The sequence below is a fragment of the Muntiacus reevesi genome, chromosome 1, assembly GCF_963930625.1.
Source record: "Muntiacus reevesi chromosome 1, mMunRee1.1, whole genome shotgun sequence".
NCBI classification, from domain to species: Eukaryota; Metazoa; Chordata; class Mammalia; order Artiodactyla; family Cervidae; genus Muntiacus; species Muntiacus reevesi.
In genome coordinates this window covers 20862603-20875516 of record NC_089249.1, presented here as the reverse complement: position 1 = coordinate 20875516, position 12914 = coordinate 20862603, and the positions used below count along the sequence as shown (strand labels likewise).

The 12914-nt window shown below is 50.3% G+C and overlaps 1 protein-coding gene across 1 annotated transcript in view; it reads left to right on the top strand.

Annotated features, from left to right (window-relative positions):
- The window catches only part of CACNG2 (calcium voltage-gated channel auxiliary subunit gamma 2), a 117663-nt gene that overhangs the window by 95882 nt on the left and 8867 nt on the right, over nucleotides 1-12914 (top strand). Inside the window, exon 2 of the mRNA XM_065921428.1 lies at nucleotides 3578-3661. Within this exon, the coding sequence (XP_065777500.1) occupies nucleotides 3578-3661 (84 nt within the window). The remainder of the gene's footprint in view (nucleotides 1-3577; nucleotides 3662-12914) is intronic.

The following is a 12914-nucleotide window of genomic DNA, read 5'->3' as shown; positions in this document are numbered from 1 at the left end:
AGGGAGAAAAAAGGATACGGTGGGGGCACAGGAGGCTAGACCAGCATGTGCAAAGGCCCCATGGTAGGAGTGAGCGTGGCGGGAAGGACAGCTGAGACTGCACGTGTGCTGAGACGGAGGTGAGACCAGACAGGGGCCAGGCCCTGTTAAAGATGCTGAGATTTTCCCTAAGAACATCGAGAAGCTGTTGAGCACTTCAAACTGAAGGTGGCTTGAACAGATTTGCATTTTCAAAGCCTCACTATGATTATTCTGTAAAGATAGATAAGAGTGAGTACAAAATGGCCAGTGGGGAGGCTACCACACTCATCTAGGGAAGCAAGAAGGGTGGCCTGGCAGTGGGTATTGCTCTTGTTGAGAAAAAAAAAATCGATGGGTTTGAAAGATTCTGAGAGCCAATACAGACAGGATGTCGTGATGGATGGAGCCTGCAGGGAAGAGGCGGCAATGTTGGCAATGCTGGCTGGGCTCAGGCTTGCATGAGGCAGCAACAGAGAGGCCTTGGCTGACCTAGTTGTTGCATCCAGAAGACTAGGCTTGAGGGATAGATCATGAGCTCCGGTTTGGACCTGCTGAGTGTACGATGCTTTTAAAACATCCACCAAGAGACATCAAATAGGCAGTTGGATCCCCAGGTCTGGACCTCACAGGAGAGGTCTGGGCCGCTGATTCTTTGACACAGCCTCTCTACAAGCATCTCTGGAGACCTTCTCCTGTGCAGAGCACTGTGCTGGGACCCAGTGGTCCAAAAACGATGGAGGCAGGGGCTGGGGCCAGGCTGCGTGGGGAGCACCTGCACTAGTGGTCCACAAGCCTGAAGGGTGGGGCCCTTAGAAGACAGATGTGGGGGCACCACCTGTGGTTGGGGGTTGAACACAGACCCCAGTTTGTCAGGAGCCGCGGGGCACTTCAGTACCGTTCTCAGCACCTCACCTCCTACACAGATTCCTTGTAAAGAAGCCTGGCACCAAGTTGGTGCTGACGAAATATTTGTCAGACTGAATTGAGAGAAAAGCAAAGTGCTTTGCAAAGCGGTTTTCAAATACACTGATTTGTAATTTTACCAATGTGGAGGTAAATGTTATCCTCTTAGAAGCAGGAATGAAGACTCTTCTCAGGAGAAAAGAGTCTGTGACTGGATGGGTGATAAGCCAGGAGAGGGAGGGGAAGCCTCTGGTTAATGCACCAAGATGCTGAGAGCAGGGCAGGCATATGTTCAGGACCACAGAGGAGGGAGAGACAGCAAGGTATGGGATGGGAAGGGTGCTGAGCAAGACAAGACATGGTCCAGCACACAGAGAAAAGACACCTGCCCCACTGGGAGCATTCTGAGCAAAACTCTGTCTACCTGGAGTCCCCGTGTGCTCTGAGGAATGGCTCTTCTCGCAGAAGTTGGGAAAGGAAGCGAATTTGGCAGTGATACAGTTAAGGGGAGGTGGGGGTTGTAGGGTAAGGATCAACCATCTTCTCTGTTATATGTAGTACAGAACTACCTATGTGTGCATGCTAAGTTGCATCAGTCATGTCCGACTCTGCGATCCTATGGGCTGTAGCCTGCCACGCTCCTCTGTCCATGGGATGCTCTAGGCATGAATGTTGGAGTGGGTGGTCATGCCCTCCTCTAGGGGATCTTCCTGACCCAGAGATCGAACCCATGTCTCCTTTGTCTCCTGCCTTAGCAGGCGGGTTCTTTACCAGTAGCGCCACCTAGGATCCCCAGTGTTACCTATACATATTATAATATCTAGAAACACAGTTATGTTGTAAGCGTACCTGTACCGCCCACAGTGTGGGAGACCTGGGTTTGATTCCTGGGTTGGGAAAAACCCCTGGAGGAGGCATGGCAACCCACGCCAGTGTTCTTGCCTGGAGAATTCCTGTGGACAGAGGGGCCTGGTGGGCTGCAGTCCATGGGATCGCAAAGAGTCGGGCACAACTGAGCAACTGAGCACATCCTGTATATCCAGCTGTATGATATATACAGCTGTGTATATGTGTAATAATGACTTAATATTCTTAATACCTATAGTACATAATAAAACCTACTCTATGGGCTACAAGTCTCAGGATCCTACAAGAAGAGAAGTTGTTCACACAAACTGAGGACTGTATTAATTAGGCGGCATTAGCGTCTATCACAGGAAAATCCTGAATGTCAGAGGCTAAATGTAGTCAAGGTTCATTTCTCTCTCCCTCAATACCCCCAGCACATTTACTAATGTGCCAGGCACTGCTCTGAGCACTTTAAACGTGTTAGCTCATGTTATCCCCACAACAATCGACAAAGGAAGAATCTCTACGATCTCTGCTTTCTGATGAGAAAGCTGAGGCATTTCTGGGAAACTGAATGAAACCCAGGCAGGCCAGCTGCAGGACCTGCCTCTCACCCAGTGTTGCCATATCTCCCTGCATAGTTTCGAGTGTCCAGTCATTCAGAGAAAGTCATCCATCCATCCATGTTGAAAGGCAACATCCATCGTGCCTGTGCTGGTGCTCAGGACACAACGGTGAATGAAACAGACAAAAGTCTCTGTTGTCAAGAAGCAGCCACGCTTGTAAATTCTGTTCTCCACATGAGTGTTTATGAAGATCGCATTCAGTAGTTTACTCATTCATTTAGGGATCACTGCTGGAGATCTGCTGGACGCTGGACTAGGGGTTCTCATCTGAGCTGGCTCTCACCTTCTCAGCAATCACCAAGGAAAGTTTTAGAACTAAAAGGTCTTTGTTTGAGCCCAGATTCCATCATTTTCTGGCCATGAGCACTTATTCAGTCATTTGAATTGGCACAGAGACAGATAAGGGAGGGTGGTAGGGTAAGGACTAACCATCTTCTCTGTAATATGTAGTATAGGATTAGGTATATAATAGCTAGAAATACCTAAAATAGTTACGCAAGCACACTTGTATCCAGTCTCCCTGAGCCTCAATTTCTTCATTTATAAAATGGAGAAGCTATTATTCCTCTCACAGGTTGAGTCAGTCTATAAGTCTGGCCAGTGACCCAGGCCTGGGTGGGGTGTCCAACCCTAGGAGTATTGCAGAACTTTCGTGGGCTCCATATAGTGAATTCCATGCAATTGCAGATGGGAAAATGCTTTGCAAACTCATCTAATGGGCTGTGGGAATGTTTGTCAGCCTCGGTCTGGGGTCTGCCTCTTTGGAAAGTGATCAACTTTCTCGCATGTAAAACACGAGGTGACTCCCAGCCGAGCTGGGGCACAGAGGCAGGCACGCTGGTATTCACCAGTCTCCTCCGTGGCAGTCCCCAGCCCAGATTCAAACCTCCACCGCCCGCCAAGCCTCAGCTAATCCTCAGAAGCCTCGATGCAGAGATGGAAGGCTGGGTTTTGAAGTCTTAAGCCTTAGATCCTCTCTGCAGCACCGCGGGTGTGTGTGTTTTGATTCACTGGGCAGATGTCCAAACAGACAAAGCGATACCTTCCTTTCGGGGGAGGGGGGAGGTGAGGGAGAGGACTGAGCCAGCTTCAGAAGAAGAAGTCAGGAAGAGGCCAGTGGGCGCTGAGTCCCTGGAGATTTGGATGTCTTACGAGCACTTTCTTCCCTTGTTTTCCAGGGAACTTCAAAGGTCTCTGCAAGCAAATCGATCACTTCCCAGAGGATGCAGATTACGAAGCTGACACAGCAGAATATTTCCTCCGTGAGTGGATGCAATTTTTTTTATCTCTCTCCTGGTGATGGGTCCTGCCCTTCCATCCTTTAAGAGCCCAAGGCCAGAACTATCTAGAGGTCTCTGTCACTGCAGAGTGGAGGAAAAAGCTGAGCCTTCTGTCTTCCCCCCTTTCCATGGCCAAACCTTCATGTGTGCTATTTCCCTCTACCTGCAACGCCCTTCCTCCCCTCTTTGTTGGCAAGTTCCTACACATTTTCCAGGTTTCCAGTGAAACAACACCTCCTCCAAGAAGTCCTCTATGCCCCTGAAGGGGTTCCCAGAGCCTAGCATCTTTATCACGCTGTTGGGTCCATGTCTGTTTGAGCAAGCAGCTCCCTCACAGTGTTGCCAATTCCACTAGAACTCTGATAGAACTCTACCTATCTCACTCATCATTCTATTCCCAGCCCAGTGCCCATCACATAGAAAGTACTCCGTAGATATTTCTTGAACAATCCAATGAGGAGACTCAGCAGGCAGTGCAAGACTGGAACTTCTACTGAAACAATGAGATTACTTTTTTCTTTCCCCACAGTCAAGTTAAAGTTAAATCCTGATGTAATAGCTGTGATCTTAAATCCACCTGAGACATAGTATCAAGAGAAAGCATTTTGAGACCCAAAGAAAATCTCTCAAGAAGCAGCAAAAACTAACAAGGTAAAATGTTCCGGGAGGAAAGGATTTCCAGGAGAGGCTGAGGGTCCTTAAAGCATGGGACCGCAAAGCCGCCCCAGCAGAAGTGGCTGAAAGCTCTGTACGAAGCTCTTCCGAAAGCAGTTTGCTCTCCTCCCAGGAGCACCCCTCCCTGCCCGCACCCCCACCCTCTTCTGCTCCCAAGTGCCCTTCCCCAGCCAAAGCCTCCCTCCCATCCCTCACAGCAGTGGTTAGTATTGGATCATTTCTATGAAAAATGTAGGAAGCATTTTATTATATGGATCACCCCTGTCACTTTCAATAATTACTCCTCGCGTCAAACCCAACTCTCAGGTCAGTCTGAAATCTGGGTTTCATTTCAAAGACCGTGGAACATGAAGCCAGCCAGGCGGCAAGAAAAAGGAAGGGGACATCAGGTCACTCGTAGGTTTCTTTTTAAAGGAGAAGGGGGAATATCCTACAAGGCTCATCCTTTCCCTTTATGAATTCCTGCACGACGCTGCTCTCAGATGGAATTCCTAAAGGATCGTTTGTTCATCCTCTGCATTACAAGGTCTGAAAGTGGAAGTGTCAGTTGCTCAGTCTTATCTGACTCTTTGTGACCCCATCAACCACTCCATCAACCATAGCCCAGCAGGCTCCTGTGTCCACGGGATTCTCCAGGCAAGAATACTGGAGTGGGTTGCCATGCCCTCCTCCAGGGGATCTTCCCAACCCGGGGCTTGAATTCGGGTCTCTCTTACTGCAGGCAGATTCTTTACCATCTGAGCCACCAGGAAAGCCCCTATTACCAGGTCTAAGGCTCTCAAAGGAGTCTGGCGAGGGCATAAAAACAAATTGAGCACCTTCTGTATGTCAGAGTCTGGACTGAGTGCTGGAGAGTTCCAGAGGAATGAATGAGACACCGCTCATGGTTGCAGGCAGAGCGCAGCCTAGTGGGAGGACCCTCAGAGAAACAGCAGGACTTGGGAGGCAGGGGCCTGCAGAGATGCACCCGAGAGAGAAGATGGAAGGGGGAGACACGTGGGGGTCTGTGCTCAAAGCCACACTGGCTGAGCCCAGCAAGGGGCAATGCTTTCTCAGCTGGATGCCCAGGACCCTTGTCTCATTCACTGCTATACCCAGAACAGTTCCTGGAAAATAGAAGGTGCCCAATACACGCTATTTTTAAAGGAAAGACAGGATTCTTCAGCAGCTATTCCTACCTACTCTATACCTTCATTTCCCGAATTTTAAAGAAAGAATTGTAAAGTGTTTGGTTCATTTTGGTGTTTCTGGGCAGAAGACTTGAATACAAATTAGCAGCACAGGTTTCTGAGAGTCTGACTTGAGTTGACTTAATCCAGCAATATTTTTTGAGCATCTGTAACAGAAATTGGCAAACCTTTTCTGAAAAGAGATATTCCCGGCTTTGTGGGCCATAAAGTCTCTGTCCCAACTACTCAGCCTTGACCTTGTAGCCCAAAATCAAACACGGCAGCACCTGAGCGTGGCTGTGTTTGCTCCAGTGAAACTTAAGTTCACTTGCAAAAATAGGCAACAGACCTCATCTGGCAGTTTGTTGACCTCAGATCTGTAATATGCTAGCCTGGGGTTAGACAACAAACGTCATTTTTTAAAGCTGGAAGATGTGAGTTCCCATCATTCTCTGTCAACCTCTAACCTGATTGGCTAGAAAAACTAGAAGACAGAGGTCATTCTTCTAGGAAGATTGCCTGCCCGTGTGGTGGGCGGAGCTGGTCCCCAGGAAGGTGGGCGGAGCTTATCCTGAAGGTGGACCTTTGGTCCAGGGAGATGGGCGGGGCTGCACTCGGGTGGGTGGGGTCTGAGTCAACTTACCCCGCCCCGCCCCGTCACTTTCTGATCTGTTAAACCTTCAGCTCACCTGCCATGTGGGTTGACAGGCCCAAGAACCTAACCTAGATGCCTCAAGCAGGGAAAGAAAGTGATCCGGGGTGCTGAGGAAGCCTGGCGCCTAACCCAGACTGGAGGCCATCATTCCAGAAGTGTTCCCTACAGAAGGTGGCACCAATGCAGAGACTAGGACTCTGGAAGCGTTCATCCATTCCTTCATTCACTCGCTCAGGAGATACTCACTATCACTATGTATAGGGCACTGTCGATGGTATGGGGACTCAAGGGTGGACAGAATAAAGAAAGTCAGCGCCTTCATGAAAGTTACACCCTGATGGAAGAAACAAGCAAAAAGCAAGGAACCTGTTACGATCAATCATCCAGACAAGAGATGACAGCAGCTTGAAGGCAGGTGGTGGCAGTGAAGGAGGTGGGAAGGGGTCAGAGCCTGAAAATACTCCCAAGGGTCTGCAAATAGGATCTTCTGAAAGGTTGCATGTGGATTTCCAGCGACAGGAAAGGATAAAGGATGACTCCAAGATTTGTGCCCATGGGGGGAGCAGGTTGGGATGGGGAAGGATGGATGCTCAGTATTGGCCACAATAAGTTAAAGAGGCCCACAGACTCCCTGGGGAGATGACCTGGAGTCTGAGACTCACAAGGTGGGGCCTGACCCGAGAGAGGAGCCTGAGAGAGGTCAGAATGGGGACAATATTTAGCACGATGAGACTTAATGACAGCACCAAGAGAGTGGTGCAGAGAGAGAAGAGGTGCAGGATCTGAGCCCCAGGACCCCAAGGCTCAAAGGCCAGGCAGAGGAGGAGCCCCAGGGAAGGAGCTGAGGACGGGTGGCCAGTGAGGTGGCCTGGGTAACCCCTGCCATCTTTGATCCACCAGTTGGATGGAGGATCTGGAGCAGAGAGGGAGGAGAAGGATGCCAGGAGGGCATGACTGGCCAGGGGCACAGAGCTCATCTCCTGGGCTGGCAGACAAAGTGGGACTCACTTTGGTTTGCTCTCAAGCCAGCAAACCAAGCTTCAGGCAAGTTCAATGCATCTTGGAGGACGGGGCAGAAGGAAAGCACCAAATTAATAGCTGATGGGACAAATGAATGACTGAATGAATGCTCTTAATGCCCAATCTCCGTGGGTATCCAAAGGGGTCCCCAGCTTCTCCACAGCCACAGAGTCCAGGGAGGGACAGCCTTAGCTGGTCCCAGTCATCACCCCGAGTCATTGGACTTCTGGGCCCCACGAAGATGCAGCTAATACAGGCCTTGCCCACCTATCACTAACTTACCCACAAAGTCATGGTGACCAGTCTGTTTTTTTCAAGCAGCTCCATGGGGCTGTCAAGCTGGGTCTGCTGTGTGGCACCTCCTTAGCCTTCTCTCTTCTTCTTTTTAAAAAATATATATATATTTTATTGAAGTCTAGTTGACTAACAATGTTTCAGGTGCACAACAAAGTGATTCAGTTATACATATACACATATATTATTTTTGAAATTATTTTCCATTATAGGTTATTACAAGATATTGACTACAGTTCCCTGTACTATACAGTAAACCTTTTTTTGTTGCATATCTATTTTTTAATTAGAAATCAAGCATTCTATTCAGACATAAGTCAAACAAGCAGAATCAAAACGTCATACATTTTTTAATTAGGCAAAAATTCTTAAGTTTCCTAAAATATATATATTATATTATATTTAAATATATATATACAAAAGTTTTTCTACTATGCTTGATAAAGGCTTAAGAAAGGACATCAAAAAAAAAAGAGAGATGGAGAAATTGGAAAACACAAACCAAATGAAATGGAAGCACTGAATATGAAATAGAAAAAGTGAAACACACTAGATAAAAGTAAAAGACCATCGTACAGTCCAGTTGTCCTTAAAACATTAGCCCTCTCTCTTCTTGCCAAAGCTCCTTACCTCAAGCTGGTAAAGAAGAGGTGGTGGTGACCAGGGTGTGACTTCCTATGACTTTTAGTGTGTGTTGGTGTGTCTGCAAGTCCGCCTTGTGCCGAGGGCATGAGTGTGTGCTGTGTGCTGTGTCTTCTGATGCCTGCGTATCTGTGCATCTGAGTGTCCGTCAGAATATAAGTGACTGTGTGTATGCGTGTGTCTGCTCATGTGCACGTGGGTCTCTTCATGGGGTGTGTGTGTGTGTATGTGTGTGTGTGTGTGCATGTGAGTGTGTGTGTGTGTGTGTGCGCGTGTGCATTGTGTACAGGAGATGGGAGGTGGCCACACAAGGAGACTGAGGGTGTGAGCAGTGGATGGGAATCCAGACTAGGACTTGGGGGCCTCTGAGATGAGACCACAAGAAGGTTCTGAGCAGGAAGGACTGAGGTCCAGGAGAGCTGGACTGCTCTGCTTCTCCTGGAGAGCTGACTCCGGGGTCTCAGCAGAAACAGGGAGCCAATAAGAGATGACAGCCGGGACCGAGGCTGGAAACACATGGGGCTTGGATCAGAGAGGAGGTGGGGAGGTGGATGAGAAGGGGGACTGGTTCTGGAGTCAGCAGGAATTACTGGCGTCCTCATCGGGGTGGAGGGGGGAGGTGAGAGGGAGAAGACTCAGGCGACGTCTAGGTGTCCTGGGAGATGATGGACAGTGCAGCCCTTCTCTGAGGCTGGGGTTGTGGAGGAGGCTGGGTCGCAGGGAAGTGACCTCTCTGTTACAGAGTCTTCTTTCCCACTGGATGGTGAAACAGCTTGAGGACACTGAAGGGAGGAGCTGCAAATAGAGTTTGCTCCCACCCACACCCCACCCACACCACCCAGGGCAGGGCCTGTCCTCAGTCAGGCCCAGGAGAGAGTTGCTGAATGAAAATACGGGAACCACCCTCCCTAGAGCTGCCTAGCACATTTCTCCTCTTCCCAGAATGAGGCTGAGGGGCTCCAACTGAGCCAAAGCAACCCTTCCCAGCCTCAGAAAAGCCCGTGCTCTCCCCTGTTCCCCCTTCTCCATCCCTCCTGCCAGTCTCACCAGGCCCTGAGGACTGGGGGGCTGGGGAGGGGGCACACGGTTGTGGGGATACCAGGTGTCAAGGCCTGAGCTTGGGACTTGGAACGAAAGGGCCTGAATTTAAGATGAGCTCTGCTCTGTGACCTTGGACCAGATACTCACCTTCTCTGAACCTCAACATATACCAGTCCCAGGTGGGGGTGAGGGGCAATTCTGAGGATACCATGAGACAAGGGTTAGGGCGGTGCTTTGTTTGGGCTCCCCAGCTACCCCAGGGGAGTGCTGAGGGAAGTCCACTGTCCCTCCTTGCCCCCTACAGCTTTGAAGTTCAGGGAGACAGCCTTCCATCTCCAGAAATGCTGAACGTAGACATGCCATGAGGGTCACCCAACCCCACTCTCCCATTCTACAGACGAGGGAGACACTGAGGCCCACAGAGGAACAGTGACTGGCCCCAGCCCAGTACCGTTCCTGGGACGCCACCTGTGCCTGTTCAGTCACTCAGTCATGTCCGACTCTTGGTGGCCCCATTGACTGGCCCGCCAGTCTCCTTTGTCCATGGGAGTCTCCACTTTCTTGTCTGTAAAATGGGACTGAAAATCAGAACTCTTGTCTACCGTAAAGGGTGCTGCTAAGTCACTTCAGCTCTCAAGTGACTCTTTGCCACCCCATGGACTGTAGCAGCCCGCCAGACTCCTCTGTCCATGGGATTCTCCAGGCAAGAATACTGGAGTGGGTTGCCATTTCCTCCTCCAGCGGATCTTCCCGACCCAGGGACCAAACCTGGGTCTCCTGCAATGCAGGCAGATTCTTTACCACTGAGCCACCTCAGAAGCCCTGGGATGCCACTTGCTTCCCTGGTTATCCAGGCCACATGTTCCTGTCCACTGCCTGGGAACTGCAGCCCTTTTCAGCAAAATTGTCATGAGGGACGTCCCCTCCAGAGGTCACTGCAGTGGGGTGACCACATCCTGCAGTCAGGAACATCTAAGTTAGGACTCCTACTAACTCACATCCGCAGCCAGAGCGAATTCTTCATGATCAGCACCTCCGCCTTACGCCCTCTGCCCACAGGGATAGTTTCTGTCCCATCCTGGTTCATTTATTAAATTGCCCAATGCCACCCTCACCACACTGACTCCACGACCTGCACTTTAATAAACATCAGTCCACGTAACCCCAGGCCTGTGAGAAATAGCAATAATACGCTCTGCCATGTAAGAACTAACATTTCCTGGTGCTTATGGGTACCAGACACGGTTCTCGTGGCTTCAGACGCGTTGGATCATTGCCCCTTATTGTGGCCGTGGGAGCTGGGTGTGCCCTGCAGCAGAGGAGGCCACTGAGCCTCACGGGGTGGGGGCGACATGGGATGCGCTCAGGCCATCTCTCCTGAGCCAATCACCGACCCCAGAGACCACAGAAAGTCAGAAAGCATCCAGCACCTGCACAGGTGGCCCTCCCAAAAGAAGCTCGCTGGGGTCTGAAATTCCTTTCCTATGTCAGTAGATACAGCAACCTTTCATGGAACACTTGGCCTGACACACCATATGTTATCCTCATTCATCTTACATCAACCCTAAGAAGTAGGTACTGTTGGTGTCTCCATTATACAGATGAGAAAAGTGAGACACAGAGGCCACACAGCCAGTGGGAGGCCAGGGGAGTGCAGGATGGGACTCCAAGCAGTCCACATCGGGAGCCCACGCTCCTCACCACCGCTCTGAATGGCTTTCCCTCCATCCCTCCCTCCCCCTGCCTCTTCCCTCCTCTCCTCCTCTCTCCTGCCACTCTTTCTCACACACTCACTCTCTCACGCTCACTCTCACCTGCATTTACAGCAGCTCATCCCCGTTCACAGCCACTGGCTCCTCATCCAGCACAGAGTGCAGGAGGAGAGGGCGAGAGATGACCCAGGGCCCAGAAGCTCCGCCCAACCCAGCACGCCTGTGTCCTGTTAGAACACATCAAATTCCAAAGGGAATAACAGACATAAAGAGTTGAACACCATGCCCAGAAAACAAGGAGCCCCGGCTTCCCCTATACCTGATCATGACGACTATTTTGATGAAAGGCACGACCAGCATCTGGCCAGCCTGGATGAGTGGCCCCTGATGGAGGCTTGCGGGGCACAGGACCACCAGGAATGGCTGAAACCTTATAAGTCATCTGTCCCACCTATTCAGAGCCAAACCTGAGACCCAGAGCAGGGAAAGCCCACAGTCAGGCCTCAGGACGAGCCAGGCAAAGAGTGGTCTTCCCACCTCCCTCCACCCCACTCCCCTCCTCCTCCCCTCCTCCTCCACCAGACTGAATGCGGAAGCAGGATCCCCGAGTGCAGCCATCTACTTGTCCTCCAGCCGTGCCCACCACAGCAGGACACCATGGGTGTCCGGCCCACAGGGCAGTGGATCAGAGATGATCTGTCTACAGAACTTGGCCAAAGAGAGGGTGAGTGAGGGATTTATGGCTGAGCCTACCCCTGCTGAAAGGCTAGATGTCATTCCCTTCTGGGTGCTTATGACACTCTTCATTTCCATCACCAGCATAGAAAACAATAATACACTGTTCCTAGTTTACCCAATGTTCTGTATTTTCAGAAACTTCCACAGTCTTCTTCCGATTTTAATTACTGTCACCCTGTAAGGTGGGGCTTCCCAGGTGGCGCTAGTGGTAAAGAACCCACCTGTTAATGCAGGAGATGTAAGAGAGGAGGGTTTGATCCCTGGGTTGGGAAGATCCCCTGGAGGAGAAAATGGCAACCCACCCAGTATTCTTGCCTGAAAAATTCCACAGATGGAGCCCAGTGGGCTACAGTCCGTAGGGTCACACAGAGTCAGACCTCACTGAAGTGACTTAGCAGGCACCCTATAAGGTAGACAGATTTCCAGTTTTCAGCCCCATTTTACAGACAAGGAAGTGGAGACCTCAGTGACACCAGGAGATTGGCCCAAGGTCTTCCCAAGTCAGTCACTAAATACTGGGGCTCCCTAAGCCTCAAGGTAAACCCCTTACTCTTCCATGCTCAAGCTCTGCTGTGCTCACCTCTGAGTCTGACTCCCCATTTACAGCTTCAGCCTACACTGCGCCTCTCTGCTCCAGGCTTACACATCCACCTCCCACTCCAAGCTCCCCATGCGTGTCCCCAGAGCACCTCAGTCTTCATCTGTCCCAAACAAACCTTGATTTTCCTCCTCACCCCTTGATCCTCTCCAAGCCCCGTAAGTGGTTTTATCCAACCAGCCAGCAAACCGGAGACCCAGAAGTTATCCTCAACACCACCCTCTTCTCCACGCATATCCATTCATCACCAAGCTTTACTTCACCTCCTAAACACCTCTCAAATGCAACCTCCTCTGCTAGACTCTTTGTATCTGCCCTGGTCCAAGCACCACCATCACTTATGTGGTGAGCAACAGTCCTCCTCCTGGTGCCCTATAGCAGCCCTGGACCCCTTCTTAATTCATTTGCTTCTGAAAATGCAAATCAGGACTTCCCTAGTGGTCCAGTGATTAAGACTCTGTGCTCCCAATGCTGGGGGCATGGGTTCGATCTCTGGTTGGGAAAGTAGGATCCCACATGCCCTGGGATGTAGCCAAAAAAAAATTTTTTTTTAATTTTATTTAGTTATTTTTTTTTCAGTGGGTTTTGTCATACATTGATATGAATCAGCCATAGAGTTACACGTATTCCCCATCCCAATCCCCCCTCCCACCTCCCTCAAAAATTTAATTAAAATCCAAATCAGATTGTG